Source organism: Acomys russatus, chromosome 12, assembly GCF_903995435.1.
Source record: "Acomys russatus chromosome 12, mAcoRus1.1, whole genome shotgun sequence".
NCBI lineage: Eukaryota > Metazoa > Chordata > Mammalia > Rodentia > Muridae > Acomys > Acomys russatus.
Window position 1 is genome coordinate 36009913 of NC_067148.1, and position 23299 is coordinate 36033211.

The 23299-nt window shown below is 42.4% G+C and overlaps 1 protein-coding gene across 2 annotated transcripts in view; it reads right to left on the minus strand.

The window, feature by feature from the left end:
• Window positions 1–1985: 1985 nt before the first annotated feature.
• Pid1 (phosphotyrosine interaction domain containing 1) overlaps window positions 1986–23299 on the minus strand; it is a 132375-nt gene continuing 111061 nt past the window's right edge. For both annotated transcript variants that reach the window (XM_051154203.1, XM_051154202.1), the window contains exon 3: window positions 1986–2869. In XM_051154203.1, coding sequence (XP_051010160.1) covers window positions 2393–2869 — 477 coding nt within the window. In that variant the 3' untranslated portion in view covers window positions 1986–2392. The remainder of the gene's footprint in view (window positions 2870–23299) is intronic.

A 23299-nucleotide genomic window follows, 5' to 3' on the forward strand; every position in this document is an offset into this window, starting at 1 on the left:
TGACTCATTTTGAGATGTGCTCGCTGCATTATTTCCTTTTTTTCCCTTTCCTTTTCTTTCTTACATCCCTCTTTACTTCCTGTTTCCTTTCTCCCGTTCTCCCCTAGCTCCTCCTCCTTCTTCTCTTTTGTTCCTTTTAAATTTAAGGACAAGAGCCTGAAACTGAAATTGGAAGAACATCAACTCTAGAGAAGAGCCATTTCAATCAGGGTCTGGTAGGAATCCACACTTGAGTGCATCTACGCAGCAGGCACCCATGATTTCCCTTCAACGCCTTTCTGGTTACTGATCCCATGGAAGAACATTCCTCCACAGCCAGCTTCTCTGCTTTATTACTGTGACCATTCTGAGAGATCAAGGCTCAGGAGAGACGTTTTTATCCATTTTCCAAAGGAATCATTCTAGGCTTACCTTTCTGGAGTTTAGGATGAGTTCTTCAAAGATGCACAGGGCAGGGGATGGGGGGTGAGTGATAAACAGAAATTATTTGCAAAGTGTTTGGAAATGTTCTTATCTAAAATAAAAGGCATCACATTAATAAAGAAAGTCAACCCAACTGGTAACACTATTGTCTCAGTTAAGGGGCACCCAGCTATGGAAAACAAATTGAAAAAGATCTCTAAACACAAGGAATGCCCTAAATGTGATCAATTAAAAAAATAAAAGATAAAGTTGCCCTGTTTACCAAGTTTGATTTATTTTACATGTCCAATTTCCATTTCTTAAAAAAGGGGGGATTCATATAAAGTATGAAACACCCTAGCTTTATTAACACAAACATACTTTTATTAAAGAGTGAATGCAATTATCTAAAGAATAGTTTACATATGTCATAAAGCAACAAGCATATCTTCAGGAGGTGAGTCCTCACCAATACGACTCCATGCTTATTGTACATGCCTTGAAACCCACACATGAGACATACACACACATACACACTAACATATACATGGACACATGGGTACACAGACCGAAAATACCAACACCATTGCTGTCCGGATTATAGTAGCTCTCACTTAAGGCTTCTAAGGTACCCCACTGCCCCTGACTTCACCAGAAATAAAACTACCTTTCAGAGGAGCAATATTACTTGAAAGAGTAGATTCTTTGTCCTCTTAATGTGTCTGTTCACCTTGAACGTGTATATTTTAACAAATACTTTCCATGACTCCATATGAGATCTTGAAATTGAGATATCTTGAGTTACCAGTGAGAATTTCTCTTCAGAACACATAGTCAAGGGGGTCATTTCTGACTCTAAGAGGTCACTGACATCAGGACAACAAGATCCCATTTCCCATTAGGTTTCCAGATAGACATGAGATTTTTAGGCAAACTGACTTGATTTCTCTCATTCCCTACTTGAGTCCAAGGTCAAAGGATGGGGCAAGACTTCCCAGGCAATGTCATGCCAGAGTTCAAACTTCCCATGAAAGAGTCCTCTAACAGGACCATTTACCAAGTAACTTACTACAAATCAGGGCTTAGTAAAGGGCGGCCACTATAGACTTTGGCCACTCGTTCCCTTCTTTTCCAGGGTTTCTGACATCTGAGACCCCTGATTGGTTTGCTGTTTATTTTACTAATTTGTTATTTTTTTCCCTTTTGGAGTCCTGCAGTGTGTGGAGCCTCCATCCCTTTTGGGGGAGGGGGGCTGGAAGGAGAAAACATGGGGGAGGGGCCAAGAGGCAGGGAGCAGTCATTAGTTGCAAGGATTCTAAGAACATAGCTGAAGTGACTACAATAGTAGGGTACTACTTGATACACTTGTGTAAATAAAAGCATCGTCTTTAACTGCGAATTAACTGCCATCTAGCGTGCTGTTAGTTGTAAAGCTCAATTCAAGCTGTGCTGATTCACGTACCAAGGAGAGTGTCTGCAAACATGCCAAGAGAGAGGAGCAACCAATCAGTCACCTGGACATGTCCCTTCCATCCTGTAGCTTTCTACACCAGCATCACCTCCCCACACCACCCACACACCTAGGGGGTCACAGAGATGCCTCTAACATTCCTGTTGGGTTTCATAAGGCAGATTGGAACCGTCCTTCAAACTACAGCCACAGAGTATTTGCCTGAGAATGGTGAAAATAGGCGTGGAGATCTCCCACCAGGAAGTGTTGGAATAGGAGGGGGGGAATGAGACGAGAGTCTGGAACATTCCTCCCCATCCACACTCCCACTCTCCTCATGGTCACAGCAGCAGCAGATTTCAATGTCACATAATTAAATGATACATTTCTTTAGATTTAGAATTGCTCCTCTGAATTTAAAAAGCATGGTCAGCCATAAGCTGGCAGTCTTTTCATACCAAATTTGAATCATTGCAGACGCATCTATCTTCTGAAACTCATTGCCCAAATGCTGCCTTCTCTGAAACACCTTAAGTTCCTTCAGCCATCGTCAGATTCCAATTCCTGGGAAGCCTCCTCGGATGAGCTGCTCCTGTGGATCCTCCCATCACTCTTCATACTGTGGAAAGTCTTCTTGAAGGCCTCCATCATGGCGTGTGCCAGCTTCTTGGCCTCCAGCTTGCTCTCGCATTGCACGGCATGGCAGTCCATCTGGTAAGACAGGTCATCATTGATCTCTCTGTACACCCAGGCGAAGATGTTAGGGCTCACGTTGTGGTCAGCTGTGCAGTAGGCAATGCGAGCCACCTGGAAGGTATCCATGTGCACCGTCGCCTCGCCCTTGTGGTCAAGGTGATGAAGCCACACTTGGAATGGACGGATCTCTAAGAGGGCATTGGCTGGGAAAACATCTTCTCGGGCCAGTGTGTGTTTCTTCCAGAGCTCAATGACTGGCTTCTCAGTGCAGCCGGACAAGAACTGCATGCCTGTGGTAGAGACTTTGCCCAGATAGGTGACCTGCAGATGGGAGACAGGAAGCAAAGGGAGATGTCAGCACCAGGCACTGAGCTCACTCTGATAGGCAGAGAGAGTTGATGCCCACCAAAGTGGCAGAGCCCACCAGGCAGGTGCACATACATACGCCTTGACCCCTGGAAGCAGAATTGCTTCCTTCCCTTTCTTGCAACTTTCTCCAGGGCATGGAAACCCTTTAAATGGAGTCGGATTTTATTTTATTTTTTAATCTAATACCTTAAGGACCTCTTTCCTCTTCCAAACCCCCTTTTAAATTAAAAGTAGCTGCTGATGATCTTTCATTTAATTTGGCATTTCTTTGAAATCATGGGTCACTAGAAGTTTACTTTCAGTCAATAGGAAAGGCAAGCACTCAAGGACAGCGGAAATCAGGAGGCTGTGCATCTGCAAAACAAAGCCTTTATTAAGCTTATCTCTAAGCTGGATCCGCTTCCCAAATCCTTCCCCCTTTGATTTCCTTTATGCTGCTTGCTTCCAGCAAATACCAAAGACGCACAAAAGGGTCTATCCAAATTACACCCTGAAGCATGATTTTCCCTTCCACTGAAAAGTTTTTAAAAAAAATACAATGATGCCTTGCTACTTTTAAACCTAAACGGTTTTTGAAATGATGGTTGTGTACTTTTAGCTGAGAGATTAGATAAAACTAGTATGTGAGGTTATCAAATAGCGAGACAGGCACTATTAAAACTAGGAAAAATAACTCCAAAGAATTCAAATACTGTTTTTTTTTTTTTTTTTTTAAAGGCTTGTGGGAGGCCAAAGGAGTTGGCTGGTAAATGCATTTGCTGCCAAGGGCAAAGACCCTAGTTTGATCCCTTGAACCCATAGGGTAGAAGGAGAGAGCTGACTTCCACTAGTTGTCTTCTGACCATTGTCCATGCGCCCTTGTTCATAATTTGCCAAGAAGTATATATTATCGTTTTTTCGTTTTTTTTCTCCTCAGAGTGGGAAGAATTGTTGTCGCTACAATGTAGACATTAAAAAAAACTTTGTGAAACCTAAGGAGTTAATCAGCAAATGATACAAAATTGCATAGAATTCCGTTTAAATTTAGACACAGAGATCTAACAGCATGAATGTGAGGAAGGGGATTCTAGAACAAAATCTGTGGAAAAGGAGTAGAACTGACTCCTGAAATTTAATCCCAGTGGCTACAAGTCACTGCTTGTGACTAGTGCCACCACAGGGACTGCATAAAAAAAAAAAACAAACGTTAGAAAACACAAGTGGGGTTCTAGTGCAACCTTTTGCGCACCGATTCTCTCCGAAGCAAGACTGTCTCAGCCTGGCAGTGCACATTCTCAATCAGCCCTCAAGAGACTAAGGCATAGTCCTTTCACAGACTTTTGTCTGTAGAAGATGGACACATGGCCGCCAGTGTGTGAAAAGATGTCCAACATTGCTAACTACGTTGGTTTTTTGCCAACTTCACAGAAGCTAGAATCATCTAAGAGGGAACCTCGTTTGAGAAAACGCCCCAATTGCATTGACTTATAGGTAAGGTTGCGGGGCATTTTTCTCGACTGATAATTCATATGAAAGGTCCCTGTCCACTGTGGGCAGTCCCACTCCTGGGCAAATGGTCTGGGAGAGCATAAGAAAGCAAACTGAGGAAGACAGGAGAACAAGCTAGTAGGCAACGCTCCTCTGTGGCCTCTGCTTCAGTTCTTGCCTCCAGGTTCCTGCCCTGAGTTCCCACATCAGCTTCCTTCAGTGGACTGTGACCTAGGGTATATAAGCCAAATAAATCCTTTGGTCCTCAAGTTTCCTATCATCACGGTCTACTACAGCAGTTGAAACCTAACTCGGACACTAATTATTTGAGAAATATTGTCAGAACTACTAATACCTCAAACACATCACCGTGACTGCTTCCAAAACAATAGGCAATTACAGGCATTAGCAAGACGGCAAAGCGGAGTCCTGATGCCACAGTGGAAGATTTAAAATAGTATAGAAAATAATGTCTTGGCCAGTTCTTCATTAGAAAGTAAATACCTGTGTCAACTTGACACAGCCTAGAGCGGCCAGAGAGGGAAATCTCAAGTGACAGATGGCTGGCATTAGATTAGCCCACAGGGAATCTCATTTTGGGGGAAGTGGCTTGGTTATCATGGCTGCTAATTGATACAGAATGGCCCAGGGCATTGTGGGCAGTCTTTCCCTGGGCGTGGGGTCCCAAGTCTGTAGAAGATGGATAGCTAAGCATAAGCCTGCAAATGAGCCAGCAAGCAGTGTTCCTCCATGGCTCCTGCTTCGAGCTGTGCCTTGAGCTCCTGCCTTGATGACCTTCAATGACAATGACATGCACTGTGACCTGGAAGCGTCAGCCAAATAAACCCTTCCCACCGTAAGCTGCTTTGGATCAGAGCATTTGATTACAGCAGAAATGAAACAAGGATGTTTGGCCCAGTCTACTTATTTATAAAGGACGTTGGCCTAGCCCAAAGTTTGGGAGTTTAAAGCCCCAAACTGGAGTTTGGGGGTGGGGGCTGGGGAGCATAGGCTGGCCTCTGGTAAGGGGAACTGATTGGCACGTCTTAGCAGGATATCATACAGAAGGAGGAAGTTAGGCGCAGAGAGAAAAGACAAGCTTGAAGCTTTTATAGCCTTCTCAAGAGAACTATAAAGGGACTCACATGAAAGCATCTCATGTCCTTACTAATCCCACCTTTTCCCAAGTACTGCCAGGACCCAGCAGTACCAACCCGAGAACTGGCCTTTAATCATGGATATATTCGACCTAGACGAACACAATGCAAGTTCATCAAAAAGTTAAAACAGACTTTGAGCCATACGACTCATTCGCTCTTCTCACAAAAGCAAATTGCAAGGCCTTAATAAGATTACTGTATGCTCAAGATCAAAGGAACCACTATACCTAACAGTTAAAATGTGGAAAGAACCCACTTACCCAGCATCAAAGAAGCGAATATAAGATATTATTTAGTGCCAAAGGGAGGGAATTCTTATATATGATAACATGGGGATAAACTCTGAGAATGCTAGTGTTCAATAAAATAAGCCTGTCACAAAAAGATAAAAGGTTGGCAGAGCGCGGTGGCTCACACCTTTAATCTCAGCATTCAGGAAGGCAGAGGCAGGCAGATCTCTGAGTTTGAGGCCAGCCTGGTCTTCAAAGTGGGTCTAAGGCAGCCAAGGATACATAGAGAAATTCACTCTGTCTTGAAAAAATAAAAAAAAAGAAGAAAAGAAAAAAAGATAAAGACTATAATTCATCTTATATTAAAACAGTAAAAATCACAGAGACAGAAACTAGAGGACAGGATATGGAGGCCAGAGGCACAGTAGTGGGCTGCTCGTGCTTGAGAGATAGAGTTGTTTTTTGTTTTTTGTTTTAACAAGCCTGGAAGAGTTATGCTGCTCAGAGGAGGTGACGGTGCCAGAACATCATGCCTACATCAATAACATTGAAGTGCATGCTCAAAACTGGCTTAAGATAATTGTTTTCTATTTTGCATGTATTTTAACACACACACACACACACACACACACACACACACACACACACACACACAGAGGAAACAACCAAGAAAAAATACAAAAATACGTTCATTTTATTTCCTGAAACTAGAAACAATCAAGTTTATATTAGGGAGAAAGGTAGTCTGGAAGAAGGAGAAAGTTTTTGATCTACTTTCAGCTTTCTCTCCTTACACACACACACACACACACACACACACACACACACACACACACACATATACACACACACACAGACACACACACTTCTAAAAGTTATACAAAGAATTCAACTGGAAAATAATTAAAAGTTACTTTTTCTAAACCTTCATTAAAAGCTGTAGTTGACTCATCTAAATCAAAAGCAATTTCCTAGTAGTAAAATTCTGACAGTCAGCCAAGAAAAAAATGTAATTCTCTTAAATGTTTATTTTCCATAAGGTAAAGTTTTTTTTTTTTTTTTTAATTTTACTTTGGAAGTGTGTTTCGGGAGGAATGGAGGAGAGATTTGAAACTCAAAGGCTTTGATGAGACAATAATAAAGCTACTTAATAATGTCTAGATATTTATAAAGGGAATTTTAAAGCTCTGAGATAAAACATAATACATAGATAAAATCTTCTGAGGTTAAACTAGTGTCAACTTTCACCAACAACAGAAAAAAAGCCACTAAATAACCTGTGCTAAAAGTCTGGAGTTCTCACGTACACATGTCCACAGCAAAATCAAACCCCAGGAGAAGCAAAAGTTATAAAGGATGTTTGTATCACATATGGTGGTAAAAGTGTTATCAGTTAAAAAACATAGACAGACACAAGAGATCTGATATGGAGAGATTTATGGTAGAAGGGGGGTGAGAAAGAAAGAGGGTGGGGAACCCCACGGGGAAAGAGAGAGGGACAGAGAGAGAGAGAGAGAGAGAGAGAGAGAGAGAGAGAGAGAGAGACAGAGACAGAGACAGAGACAGAGACAGAGAGAGACAGAGAGAGACAGAGAGAGAAACAGAGAGACAGAGATAGGTTGATCCTTTTCATATCTGGTACATACCTGGCAGCCACAGTGATGGCATCAGAGGTTGCTAAGCAACGTAGAGGCAGGTTAGTGGGGCTGCCTGTATGCTAACAAAGCATCACATACATCAGATTCATTGACAACTCTGTGGGTGAGGATCGGATTTAAAAAACAAAACAAAACAGGGTTTCACTACGTAGCTCCAGAGGGTGAGAAACTTGCTAGGTAGACCAGGCTAGCCTTGAATTTACAGAGATGTACCTGACCTTACATCCCGAGGGCTGGGGTTGAAGCTGTTTCATGACACCTGCATCCAGGTGGGATGTTGTGATTACTAACACTGTCAGAAGTTCAGAACTTAGTTCTCGACAGGAGCTATACCCAAAACCATTCAGAGAGCTGTGCTAGGAACATGCTTTATACAAAGAACTTTTGGGGTGTCTGTGAGGAGCTGAGCATAGAAGAGTGAATTTCTGTTGACCATTTTGCTGTTGGATGAGAGACATCCCCACTTGCTGGGGTTTGTCCCTCGTGTTTCGGTTATCTCTGTTTTGGTCAGAGGCATCTTAGATGAAGTTAGGCTTTCCAAACGATTAACAAGATTCAATTGTCTGGCCCTTTTGTAAAGGAGCTCCTCTCCAGATTCATATGTGCCAAGACATTTTAAAATGAAGATGTTATTCTTATTTCGCAACTCTCACGAATGGCAAGAATGTGGACTCTAAAAAGGCTGAGCTTACAGAAACAGAGAGCAGACAGATCACCAGCAGAGGGGTGCAGAGGTGGCGAGGGCAGACTGTGGTTTACATCTCCACGGTGACAGTCAGCTAGAACAAATCAAATAGCCCACTACACTGCCACATAGAGGGGTGATTGCAGTCAACAGTATTGTATCTGATAAGCCAAAATGGCTAAAAGACAGGATTTTGAGTATTCTCATCATTAAAAAGTAATAAATGTTAAGTATCAGGAATATTTATAAATATCTTAAGGTTGCACAATGTAGACATGTATAAAACAATTCTCCTTAACTCTGTGAAGATGCCCAGCAATAATCTGTAAATTGAAAGAACTAAAAACTAAATTCATTTTCTCAAAGTGGCCCAAATTCATACTGGGTCAAGAAGCAGCTCGGTGTTGGCCAGAGGGAAGCACAGGATACATCTACATCAGCAATGTCACGGGGGTCTTGCTCTAAATCTACGGAGGAAGAACTCTCCATGCGCTCGATACCCTCCGCGTGCTAAATACCCTCCATTGGAGGCTGGCCGTTCTCTCTGCTACCCGGCACTAAGAACTCAAGGCTTTATCCACTCTTCTACTGAGGGACACTTAGGCTGTTTCCATGTTCTGGCTATTATGAATAAGGCTGCTATGAACATGGTTGAGCAAATCTTCTTGTTGTGTGCTGGAGCATCTTCTGGGTATATTCCAAGGAGTGGAATAGCTGGGTCTTGAGGAAGCCCTATTCCCATTTTTCTGAGATAGCACCAGATAGATTTCCAAAGTGGCTGTACTAGTTTGCATTCCCACCAGCAATGAAGGAGTGTTCCTCTCTCCCCACATCCTTGCCAGCATGTGGTGTCGCTTGAGTTTTTGATCTTAGCCATTCTGATGGGTGTAAGATGGAATCTCAGAGTTGTTTTGATTTGCATTTCCCTGATGACTAAGGAAGTTGAGCATTTCTTTAAGTGTTTCTCAGCCATTTGATACTCCTCTGTTGAGAATTCTAGACGCATGAGAGAATAGCAAAATAAAAGGATACAGAGGGTCCTAGAAATCTACAAGTAGAACAATATGATAGGCAGATTTGGGCCCAGGGGTCCCGCTCAAACTAAGGCAACAGCCAAGGACAATACAGGAGGTAAACTTTAAACCCCTTCCCAGATCTAGCCAATGGTCAGAATATTCTCCACAGTTGAGTGGAGAGTGTGATATGACTTTCTCACGTACTCTGGTGCCTCACATTTGACCATGTCCCCTGGAGGGGGAGACCTGGTGGCACTCAGAGGAAGGACAGCAGGTAGCCAAGAAGAGACTTGATACCCTATGAGAATATATAGGGGGAGGTAATCCCCCTCAGGAACAGTCATAGGGGAGGGGAATAATGGGAAAATGGGGGGGGGGGAGAGGAATGGGAGGATACAAGGGATGGGATAAACATTGAGATGTAACAAGAATAAATTAATAAAAAAAAAAAAAAAGAACTCAAGGCTTAGTGTGTGCTACTGCAGTATGTCCTACCACTAACAGGGCTGGGAAACAGTGTCAGACACACAGGACGAGAGAGAGGTGATGCATGAGGGAGGTGAATGCTTCCTGGACGAATGTGTTCCTTTGAAGACCTATCCATAAGAGATACAATCTTCTGGGGCCACAGAGTTATAAAAAAAAAAAAAAAATCCAAGTTTCAAAACTAGTCAGTAAATCTGCCCAAGCTGGGAAACAGACTGTTATTGTTGTTTCGTTTTTAATTAATAATTTATTTACCTACCTACCTTCCTTCCAGGGGGATATATAAAGAGACTTCTAAGATGACAAGGGAAGCTTCAGAAGGAGTAAGAGCTAGCCTCAATGTGTAAACACCACCATCTTTTCTGTGGTCAGAGAGACAGGCGCGAAGCAAAAGAGAAAAGAAAAGAAGCCACATGTACACATGTAAACCAGTCATTCTAAGAGCAATAAACAAATAACAGAGAAAGGAAAACTTGTCCTCATGTGTTATTTAATGGCATAACCTCACACCCCAAGCGGGTATCTGCACTGAGTGTCAGTGAGCTTTATATAACCCCAACTGAAGAGACCATCTGAGGACATTTGCAACACATGACCTTAAACAGGCTGCACATGATGGACCACAGAGTGTCTGCAGTGCTGACAGCATCAATTCCACAGATTCTTTGTCTTTGGAACCTCTCCGTCCCAGGCATGAGCTGTCGAACCAGCCCACCAGCCTACCAGCACTCCATTCATGAATAGACATTCCTGCTCAGCTGTGTCTAAAGAAGCCGTGATCCTGAGGTCCATCCTCATTTCAGGCAGCACCATCTCTCCTTCGTGGAGGCTGATCATATCTCATTCTGATTATAACTTGTCCCACTTCTCTCTAGATGGCACAAGATGAGAATAGTAGTGACCTGGGCCCTTGGCAAGGATATAAGATGGATGGATGGTTGTGTTAGAGCCCACACACCCTGGCAACCAAGGGGGGTTCGGCCTTCCAAACTACATGCGCTCAGCTTTATAAGATGGGCGTCAGTCCAGTGCACTTCTGGAGTTCTCAAAGGAAAAGGAGGTGGGAGCAGGCATCAAGAACCACAGCCCTCTAGAAGCTTCTCTTGGGATATGAAAGCTCCTGGTCTTCTTTCTGCTCTGGCTGACATAAAATAGCGTGGTAGAAAGAGAAGGTGGAAAAAAACATAGCTAGATAGCCTCATAGCATTTGGGTTACAAGACGGAAGATGAGAAAACAAAAATCACAGCTAACCCTGGGCCAAATGCCGCAGTTTGCTTTCACACTGATTTCCACCGGCATACTTCAGAGAACTGGGACTGAGAAAACACAGGCACTATTTACGACCTCAGCTTGAGTCGTCTCTCTTCTTACTGCTCAAAGAGGAACAAAACTCCACCGGACACTGTGAAGATTGGAGGACTAAGGCCATCCGTTTACAGCCCAAACTGTAAACACGATGTGCTTTAATCTGTAAAGGTGGCATGAAAAGGTAATGCTGTTTATATGAAAACCATGGAAGTTTTGTTTACAAAACAATAAGCATGGGAGAGTCTAGAAGAAGGGTGAGTAGAGACAGAAAGATAGTGACTGAAAGTAATTTCTGAATCCCAAGATTCAAAAGTAGCAACTGCCTCTGGACCACAGATGAGGAAAGTGACCCAGGGTTTCCTTTCTCCAAGGCTCCTGGTGAAATGTTTATACAGATCATGACCCTTCATTGCTATCCTCCGTTTAAGGTATCTTATCCTGCTGTTTCCATAGGCTAGGGGTTTAGTGAGCGACAAAACCATTTGTCCACGCTAAATGAGAACCAAGACTTCAGTCTGGACAGTGAAATTCAGAACCTTTGCCACCACCTGCCGCATTTCATCTGTCCCCCTCATGGATTAGCCATCTTCAGACAGGAGGTCAGCCTGCAGCGGGCACCCAGCAGGCTTCCAGAATGCTCCTCTGGAATGTCTTATCTGCTTTAGCACCCTCCAAGGCAACAACAATTCACCATTCAGTCTTCCTGGATCCCAGAGCAACTCAGAAAAATAGTGAAAGGGAGTGATTGATGGACTAGTTTTAATTTTCTAAAAAGGCTTTATAAAGTGCTGTTTGCTAAAAGCATCTTTCCTGTGGCATGCCTATAGTTAATTTATCAAATCATAAGTTTCATTTATATGTTGAGGCTTTGGGGGAAAATTTACTAAGAAATATGTTGTCTTTGTAAAATGTAAGTATAGACTAGGAGGGTATTAAATTAAAGAATACTTAATATCCAGGCACAGTTAAGCTCTATTTTTAACTTCAGTGTGTGTGTGTGTGTGTGTGTGTGTGTGTGTGTGTGTGTGTGTGCGCGCGCGCGCGCGTGCGCGTGTGTGTTTATGGCTTCGTTAAAGTTAAAATTAGAACAGTGTTTGTGTGTGGGTGTGTAACACATGTGTATAAAACTTCTGCTGTTAACCTCAGCATGTGTCTCACAATTACATGTTTAAGTGACAAATTTGCTTCTTTTCTCCACATTATATTAACTTGTTCTATTAAAGCAGAGAGATGAGATTTTTATATCATATCTTGTACTGACGAAGCAATTCCAGTGTGCAATTTGTCCTGTCATTTGGATCCTGGATATGTGAAGCTTGGAAATATTGTCACTGTCACTGTCAAAGACGGAAACGATTTATCTAAAAGCCACTCACGTATGCCCCTGAAGACAAACGCACTTAATAGAAATGAGACCACACTGACACCCACATTCCCTCACCAGATCCTGTCTAGAGAGCTGACCTCCGGATGGCGAGACCCAGAGCTGAGCCACCCAGTGGCACCGGAACAATTTATTTCATGACAAGTCTGTTATTTCACCCTTGCTTTCTCATCAGTGGGGTAATACTGAAGTGAGGTGGAAGTTCAGAAGCCTGCTGTAGCGCTCTGGATAGTCACATGAGAATATTGTCTTAATGATCAATCAATAGCAAGCACACTGCTTGACAATCATGCCCCCACCCCCCCAGGAATGGTTTTCAGGGGACGAGCACTGTGTGGTAGGTTAAAAAAAAAAAAAAATGTCTCAGTCTTTGGAGAATTTTTCAGTTCATTTGCCTGGGCACACAGCTCATCAGAAGTAGACCACAAAAGGCTTGAATAAATGTTTAAGAAAACTAACAGCAGCAGCGCAACACTGTGTAAGAAGTGACAAATGCCCAAAGCAATTGGATATATAGGAGCTGTAGCTCCAAATAGGCGTCCTATGGAGATCAAAAAGAAAAGGGTGCCGAGGCTAAGCGATCGTGACTACGTGAATACACTCATGTACTCCAAAGCAGCGAAGACGAATCAAATGAAAACCTTGGTATAAATTGTCACTGAAGTTTTGTTTTAACTTGATCTCCTCTTCCCTTTTTTCCAAGCAAGGCCTGCTCCTGAAAGGAGCACCTACTGCCACCACTTTCCTAGTCAGCGTAATTTCTAAATGCTTATCTTTATACCCCCTGATCAGTGTAGCTCCCATCCCTTCTCAAGGTTGCTTCTTTTGGCAACAGATAGAGACCGAGAGATCCGCACTTGGTCAAAATGCAGAGAATAAGGAACTGTGGGGTGCCCAACCCCAACTGGAACATCTACAATGCAACCCTCATACCTAAGTCTCACAGAAAGCCCCAGAAGATGTCGCAGAAATATTGTAAAAAGCACCCTTGGTTTGATATTCCAATTTTTTATTTTGCTTTTTGTGTTTTGTTTTGTTTTGTTTTTTTTCCAAGACAGGGCCTCTTTATATAGCCTTGGTTGTCCTGGACTTACTTTGTAGACCAGGCTAGCCTCGAACTCACAATGATCTGCCTGCCTCTGCCTCCCGAGTGCCGGGATTATAGGTGCACACTACCATGCTTGGCTTGGGCTTCCAATTTTTATCACCTTCCTCATTTTAATCTTTTAAGTAATTGGTTTTGGGGGGGGATATAATTACATCATTTTCCCCTTCCTTCCCCCTCCCCAAACCCTCCCTCATACTCCTCCATGCTCTCTTTCTGGATGGCAAGAATAGAACACAACAGTCACTGTCAGTTGTGAGTGATCAGGTTGCTAACTGGTGTGACACCTTAGAATGGGGTTGCTAATGTGCAATTCCCTTCTTCCTTCTGCTTTGGTAATGCCATACCGAGGGGTTTGCCAAAGAAGGCTCACCGATGTGAAAATGCACTGTCATTACATCATCCCTTGTGATTATAAAACACACAAAAACCTACATGCTCATACAAAACAATGCAGTTTGATAAATTACAGGATAGTCACTGAAGATGCTAATACAAAAATATATTCTATGTACTATAGTATACCACAGAAAGGAAGATTTATTTATAGGGAACAATTTATGGGCTATATTGTAATGTGAATCATAACAAACCAAAATGTTACTGCTTTTTCCCCCAAGAAAGGGTTTCTTTGTGTAGCTCTGGCTGTCCTGGACTCCCTTTGTAGATCAGGCTGGCCTCAAACTCATGTCGATCAGCCTCCCTCTGCCTCCCGAGTGCTGGGATTAAAGGCGTGTGTCACCATGCCTGGCGAATTACTGTTTTATATAAGCAAGAAGATGAAGTAAAGGCACATATTTTTCATGAATTTGTTCAGTTGGGAAAAAGAAAACTCAGAAAGAACAGGGGCTGTTTCCCAACAGTGGGTAGCTGGTAATGGGATTTAAATCTCGCAGTGATGTGAGAACAGGGCACAGTTGGGGAAAATAACAGCTTTTAGAACATCGTTCCACACAGTTGTGGCTTCTAGAATCATGGAAATTGAGATTCATACAGGCATCAGGAATGGGGAGAGAGAGTTCAAAGTGGAATAAAAACAAAACTGGGGGAGATTCACTGGAAACATAAACCAGAGTGGAAACATGCATAGAGGGCAAGGCAGACAAAACACCCAAATGATGGTCTACCCGGGAACCCTGATGCTCCTCCGCCTGTGAGCAAGAAAAACCACAAGGCAGTGTGGAGCATTGTCTTCCTTTTGCGGCTTCTCAAAGCGGTGCAGGTGTGTCACCCTGAACCGACTTCGTGCTTGCTGGAGCTGCAAGTTAAAAACGGCAAATAAGAACTAGGTTTCTCGCTATTGGAAGCCACTGTGGAAAGGCAAAAGGCTATACAGAGCCCTGTGACATTCCTGGGGGATTTGTTAAATCAACTCCATGGCTTTCAGTGTATGTAGGCAGGTGGATACCAGTATCTTCACATAGGTGGAATTTGTGCATGTAGGTGCATACATACATGTACACTTGTTTCTTAGCTGTGTCTGGTGCCCTGTGTGACAGTGGCATGCCCATGGTAACAAGCCCTACCTAGAGAAAACTGGCCTCAGACTTGACAGTTAGAAATCTGCAACCATTCCACAACTCTGTGCTGTGCCAGAAAGTAGGAAAATAGAATGACAATAACGCATCTGAAGGACAGTGCCGGTATGAAGGTACTCCTGTTGACCCAACAAGAGCCATCTGGCTACTGATGTTGATGATGATGGTGGCAATTGCACAGAATAAAAATCAGAGTCCATTCTTAGTTCCATTAATGAATGAAAAACGCAAAGAAAAGTGAATGTCTCATGATGCTGATAAAGGTAATAAAGGTGTAGCTTAAATACAAAGCCAAAACTTGGCAGCCACCGTTGTAGTATATCTTTCAGTTGAGAAAAACCAATAGATATTAAAACTAGGGGTGGGCATTTGATGAGAAGATGTCTCACAAAGGCACAAGGTGCTTCCCCAAGAGATACTTAGTAATTATTAATGGAGAGATACATTTACAGGGGACAATTTGACTCCAACAAAATGATACAGTAACAGATGCTGCCAAGATGTGCTACCTGCCTGTCAGTCACCCAGAGTTTATCAGGGAAAAGCAGGACAAACTCAAATGGGGGAGGTAAGGGTGCTATGCCTTGAATCTGCAATGTCCCACAAAGGCTTGTGCTTTGAGTGTTAGTTCCTGGGGTTATGACACAGTTTTGGAGCCTGTGGGATAGACCTCTGGAACACACTCCCCATGCTCATGCCTAGCTGTCTCCATTCCCTGTCTGCCACCTAGTGAAGAGTCATCAGGAAATGATTCTGGTGCCATAAACCAAACTGCCCCCACCTCCCCAACACTATGCCCTTCCTGATGGATGTGAAGGTCAGAAACAGTGAAACAAACTACATCTGTCTTCCATTGAGGGGTTCTATCGAGTATTCTGTCACAAAAACAAGAAGGTAATTACCACAAGGGCATTGCTTAAACTTTAAAAATATAAAGAAATAGAGAGCAGGAGAAGCTCTAGGTTAAAGGCACTGGTGAGACTAGTCCCAACTGGGGAGGGGATCCTGACAATCGCATTTCCTTTTTCTGTTGATATACATGGATTGAAGTATACTAGTGTGAGGTTATACATGCTGAGCTTAAAACACCAGTCTTTTCAGGAGGCAGAAGTAGGAAGACTAGGAGTTCAAGGTCATCTTCTATAGAGAGAGAGAGTTCCCCACCAGGATGGGCTACTTATGCTGCCTGCCTCAACTTTCTTGAAGTAAATACATAAAAATATAATGCAATACAATATATTAAGACACAATTTTACTTATGGAATCTATTAAATATGGAGTTACCCAGATTTTTGCCTTTATGGATCTCTTTCAATTGTCAAAATAATAGTACTTGGGGTGCTAGCAACAATGAAAAGTAACGCATGCACTATGAAGAACCGGCATTTGGTTGGAGTTGGTCAATCACTATACAATGTGAGAAATTAAACACAGATTTGGTTGCATCACATGTTGGAATTTTTCCAAGAGAGGATTCATTAATTTCATTAGATTCCCAAAGTGTTTAGCAATGCAACACAACACACTGCCTGTGGCAAATTCCTAGGAGCAACGTGGCTGCAGTGATGAACATGAAGACGTTTCAGATTCTGATATGTGTATCTAATAGCCCTTCAGGGACATCTAATCCAGAGTCTTTCCAGGTACTTTTCAGCAAGGGCAGCCGTCATCGCTACCACCTGCACTAGCTCGACAAATAAAACCTATCACCTTGTTATGGTTTTAGTTGCCAATAAGACGGCGTGGCTTTCAGTGCTTTTTTTTTTTTTTTTTTGGTGATCCATGTTGCTTCCTTTGTAGATGACCCATTCAATTTCTCAGAGTCTTTTGTTTCCACGAAGACTGTTTATATGGTCTTCCCAATGTTTGCTTTTCATTTTGTTTTACATCTCCCTAGATTGCCCACAGTGTCCAGAACGAGGATAAATAAAACCAATTGTAATGGCAGTCCTGGCCAAAAGCCTGAACTTATTTGGATGGCAAGGTAATACTAGCCAAGAGCAGAAACACACCATGGAAGATCATTCCCCCAGCTGGATTCCAACAGCCTGGTGGCTGAGTTAGTTAGGGGGCCAGGTAACCGGGAATTTACAATTGCACGGGAGACACACTGTAATTTCTTTTGTAAGTTTAACAGATCAGCATGCACTTCACTCAGATCATGAAAGCCTTTCACTATCTTTGTGCTATTTTTAATTCAGAAGGAAAAAAATCGTACAAAGCCATATACCCAGAACACATAAAACATTTGCTATACCCCCACAGAGTCATGGTGCTAAACCATGCTCCCCCAAAAGCACTAGGTACACCAAGAACTACTCTAATTCATTATTCCCTTGGGGAAAGTTTATGTATCAATTTATATGCATATACTTATATGTATTTAGATATATACATTCACATTTGCATGTACCTCATATTTATAATGAACTCCATGCTGTCAAAATCCTATACATATTAATTGCAGAAAGGAACTATGGAAACATGCCCTAATGAGTTCAGGTTATCCTTTGTTATGGCTCTACAGAAGTGTGGTCCCTGAAGCAATATCAGAAGAGGCTGTGAGACTCCAGGCAGAAAAGAAACGCACATCATTCCTCTCCATGAGTTCCCCCATTAGAAGGCACATCTCCCTCCCATGTCATACCAACAGAGGGCCATGGCACAAGAAAGTCCTGCAGAGTCCTCTGGTTGTCAAAATTGGGTGGATAGGCTCTCTATGGGGGTTCTAGTGGATCCTGGTCTGGTGATACACAGAGAAGGCTCAAGGTTGCTGTCACTGCAAGCCCCTTATTACTAGTGCAAACAGACTGTATCTGGAAAAGTTCTTGGGCTCTGTTGAACTGCATCATGGGTCCTTGTCAATATTAGCTTTTTTTTTTTTTTTTTTTTTTTTTTTTTTTTTTTGGTAGCTGCCAAATGGTGGTGTATTTGGAATCGTTCAATGAAACTTTCTACATAAGCACTGTAGCTGTGCATAGTGTGTACATTTGTGTATGTATGGTGGCATATGTACACAGCATACCTTCCCAGGTCACCACAGAGACAAAAGAGTGTTGCCATTTGGGGTCTTGGCACAGAATGTTCCATCTCAAGATCAGTGGGCTCTGTGAGACTTAGGTCTCCAGGACAATTTAGGTATCAAATTCTTTGCTTTTCTTCTTCCTTCTGCATTAGGAAGTAAGTTCTCCATAAATTTTGATGAAAATGAAAGGAGTAGAAAGTTAGCAGAACAAATTTTAGCTTATTAAGGGTGATAAAAATGCAGACTATAAGGAGAACTGATACCAATAGCTTTTGGGCACTGAGGTTCCTGACTCCTTCTTATCATCTGAATCCTGGAGTGTATGTATGTGTGCATGCATGTGTGTCTATGCATATGTGTGGGCATATGTGTGGACCTCAGTGGTTAATGTCAAATGTCTTCCTCAGTTGCTCTTCCTTGCTCTACCATATCCCTCTGCATCTGTAGTTACTCACTAGGCTAGGTTGGCTGGCCAGAAACCCAGCCAGAAAACCAGGGATCCCTCATCTCTTCCTCCCCAGTACTGAGACAGCAGACAGGTGCCACCAAATCCTTTTTCACATGGGTTCATGTCATATATGCATATACAATTTTACATGTCTGTATGAAATTTAGGAACTACAAATAAAAGCAAACATGGCACTCATCATTCTTAGACTGAATTATTTTAGTTAACAAGGTTCTCCAGCTGTACCCATTTTCTGCAAACATGAGTCTGTTAATGAAAAAAATGTTCCATTGAATGCATGTGAGTATGCACATTGTGTATGTGTGTATATGGACATACATATATACATCACATTTTCCTTATCTCTCTTCTGTCACAAATCAGTTTAGTCCAGCTTTACAGGCCAGTGTGGATTCTTCAAGAACGCTCAGCTCTTTCTTCCTACCGTATAGCTCATTTTTCAAAAAGATTTATTTATTACATATACAGTATTCTGCCTGAATGTACACCTGCATGTCAGAAAAAGGCACCAGATCTGTGAGCCACCATGTAGTTGCTGGGAATTGAACTCAGGACCTTTAGAAGAGCAGGCAGGGCTCTTAACCTCTGAGCCATCTCTCCAGTGCCACCCCCTCCATACAGTTCATTTAACAAGTAATATGTTCTTCTTGCAACATGACCCTGATTTCTTTACTCACTGGCTAAAGCCAGGCTTTGACTAGGCATCTTCCTTCAGAAAAGTCCTCGCTGCCTGATGCTCATGGCTGGACCAGACTTCACCACCCAGGCTCAGCTGGAGGATATGGCAACATGGCTCAGAGCCCCATGGATTTTTTATCTCTCTGTGCCCTCCCAGGCAGAGACATTGGGAAGTTCATACTCTCCTTATCCTTCCTCCAAAGTTTACTGATTAAACAGTATCATCATGCCCAATCCCTCAGCAAAAGGTGTAAAAACAGTCCATGCATGTAATAACATTGCCACATTATGTGTGGACTCAAAGTTACAACTTTTCAGAAGCATGTCCAAAATCACCTTCTTGTGGGTCAGGGACAAATCACATGTAGCTATCTCCAGAATTAATGCAAAAAAAATTTTAAAGATATCTTTATAGTAATAGATATAGAAGAAAACTCTCCAATTAAGTATTCTAATTTGAAGATTCCCACTTAAACCAATTTGCCAGCAATAAGATCTCAGAACAGCTCCTGCTCCTCCAGGGAGCTCATTGACTGTGTCTTCTGCTACCGAGGACCCTCTCATCTAATTCCTGTCAGGCAGGTCTTAGCTTGAAGAGAATTTTTCCTCAACAAGTGGAGATAGATAAAGCACTGTTTCTTTGAAAGCAGATGCACATATGTTGGTCCATTTTCTCCCCCCAAAGCGCTCATACATGAATTAAACATACCTGGTAATTCATCATCTAAATTTACCTGGAGGTAGTGCTCATTTTAGGCAGGGAGATAAACCTGGTCTGGAAATCACCCAGAGGCTACTTGGCCTCAAGGTGATGTGAAGGGAGAAGATGTTCAATTAAATCCCAGCAGTTGGCTCCCTGCAAGTGTGGACGGTAGTGGGCTCAGCATGGTGAAAGCAACCCAAATACTAGTTTGAAACCACTGGAAAGTTTTCTTTATAAGTAACAATAGCATTCAATAAATTGCTGTAGTGCTGAAGCATAGCTTTGTTTTAATGGCTTTTATTCTTTCCTATGTTCCAAACATAACTGCCATGAAAAGAGTAAATTATTTAAAATGGTGCTTTAGTCAGCAATGGCTTCAAGCAATAGAAGCTGGTTCCACAGGAACCCAACAGAATATTTGTAAACCTGAACATAATAGAACCATTTATGGATCGAAGGCGCATTTCTGTCAATTAAAACATCTACAAGGAAAGAAAATACACATATAAATTTGTAATACACATACAAATTTGGCTGAAATTATATTAAGTTCTTTTGTTTTTTGAATGGGTCTTTCTCAGGTAGCTAAGTTTCTTGCCTGCATTTTTATATCTATTGGCAGTGTGTGTGTGTGTGTGGGGGGGGAGTTGACGTTGAATTCTACAAAATTAGAGTCTCAAAATCTGTGAATTCATAAAACATAAATATACCAAGAGGGCAGAGAAAGCAAAACAAGCTTTTGCCCATCTGAGAGCAAACATTTATCCGGCACCAAAACCACACTGGCTGCTGCTGCATACTGGAGACAGAGTGAACAAAATGGGTCAATTTCTCTGCCCTCATGAGAAAACCATTCCATCTTCTTTACTATAGTACAAAAGAGATCCTGGGATCCTGGAAGCTTTGGGGTGGGGCAGGGGGAGGGGGAAGGCGGGCGCGGGGCGGGGGGGGGGGGGTGCAGGGAATCAAGTCAGTTTTTCAGGCTATCTCCAAATGGAGTGAGGGGCAGGCTGGGGAGCATCTTCCAGCCAACAGAAGTTAACTCCTTACTTTGCAAATAATAACGCTGCTTTTAGCTATAAAGCAAAATGCAACCTGTACGCCATATATTTTCCTTCAATAGTTGTTAAAGCAAAAAAAAAAAAAAAAAAAAAGTACAGGCAGAGTGAACAAACTGAGGGCTGAGCTTGGTGGTAGAGCATGTGATTAGATGCACAGGGTTCTTGGTTCAAGCCCAGCCCTCCTCCAAACAAAAGAAAATCTGATGAAGCTGTCCCTTAAACTATCTATATGTATATACAGACTGTATAGATAAAATGCGTCATTTGATAAACTGGGGATACTGCCTCTAACTGAGAAAATGTATAAACGTACAGCTGATTCTTTCGTAAGCAGTCTGAGAATATAACCACAGACACTTGACTTTGAACTTGCTCAGCTACACAGCCTTTTTGTTTTAAAAGTCGGCAAACATTTCCATGTTTGGCGTTCACCTAGGGCCTCACCTTGTAAATCAGGTGTCTGTTGCTCATGGCAGAAGCAAGGCTCTGAGACTGGGCCCCTGTTACTAAGTCATCACTACTGGTTGGGTAGAGCTAGATTGCAAACCCAGAAAAACTAGAATTCCACCTAAAATTTAATCCATCCACAGCAGTAAGAGCTGTGAACAGTCTTGCTGAGTGACCCACTTTGTCTTTTGTTTGTTTTGGGGAAGGGGTTGAGACAGGGTCTCTCTGTAGAGCCTTGGCTGTCCTGGACTCGCTTTGTAGACCAGGCTGGCCTCGAGCTCACAGTGATCCGCCTGCCTCTGCCTCCCGAGTGCTGGGATTAAAGGCGTGTGCCACCAAGCCTGGCTCCCCCACTTTGTCTTTTCATGGATGCTCTGTGTGGCTAATCAGCAGTCTTATTCAAACCATCCTAAGCTAGACCAGTTTCACCATAGGAGTGCTGTGAGACAGCCTTGAAGGCCTGGCTCTTGGAAGACTAACTAACCCGTGCTGCCAGATAATCTCCGAACGCCTTACCATTTGCATACATAATATCGCTACGCAGCAAGCTAGTGAGCTGGGGTGGTTTGTTAGAGAGCTATATCATGGCCATAGGTTACAGGTCTGCTCTGCTTCTCGCTGGGTGCACTACCTGCCATCTGAACATATCTCTCTTCAAAGCAGAGCAATCTCTATGACTAAGTGGTCTGTCATTATGAAATGCAAAAATCTAGCAAGCACATCAATAAAGACTCAGTATAACATAGCCCAAATGAGTCTCCTTTAAAAAAAAAAAAAAGAAAGAAAAAAGAAAAGCAATTCCTCTGTGATTACAGCCCAGAGCCAAATTAATCTTTTTGCCTCATGTGCCTCCTTTTGCCTCTTCCCAATACAGCCAGCAAGCGATCTGGTAATTGAGGAGTTCACACATTTCTTCCTAAAAATCAATTTCCAGTTTGAAAAATTGTTCTGAGAGTATGATTAAAATGATTTTACTTCAATATCCTTAATGGTCTATACTCTGATATATTCTAATATTAGAGATCTGTTTTTTTGATCCTTCATTCCCAAAGGTAAAGAAAAGAGGTGCAGCATTACCTTACCTGGTCTTTGTGTGGCTCAAGGAGACAAAGTTATTTATTTCAATATAGAATTACCAACTTTTTTCTAGCAGCATTTTCCTACGTTTTTTCCCAAGTAAAAAGCAATATACACGACTTTATCATAACACACAGGAATTATTCATTTTTGCTGACCTTGAGGTATGCTGAATGCCACTGTGGCAACACCAGAAGCAGACAAAAACCCTTCAACCCAGCACAATGCAAAAGTTAATAAAAGCATTCATTTTTCATTCTTGCCTCTGTCTAGCCTTCTTTCCCCCTGCGAATGAGCCTTTGTTTTTTGAGCTTCATTGAATTATAGGTGCACAAAGAAAGCAGCATTCAATCACAGGGAGAAAATGCCTGGAACCATGGTGGCTACAATTATCTAGAAAAAGGCCGATCTTGCAAGTAAAACTCCTAAAGACTGTATTAGAAATATCACTAGGGAGTTAGAACCTAGGTAGAATAATACTGTAGCTTTTACCCACTGGTAGAACACTTCCCCTCCTTTTCCCCCTTCCCTGTTCTCTCTGGGTTCTTTCAATTTTCCAGAGAGATGTTGAAAAGATATTTGAGATCACACACAGAAGAAAATGCCTTAAATTATGACAGTACAGAGAAATGCACTAAATTTTCCACACACACACCCCTCCCCCAATCACTAAATGCCAGGGAGGAGCAGAGGAAATTTAAGATTGGCATGCAATAGGCCACAGGAACAAAGATTCCTTGCTGAACTATGTGTTTACAAAAGAATTAGAGGATGATTAGCAATGCAAGTTCTTTCTTTCTCCGAGTTAAGGTACAATTAGCAAGGTCTACTGTGCTCAGGTGGATCGCTGTAGGTCCCTTGGTAGAGAAGTGACCAAAATACAT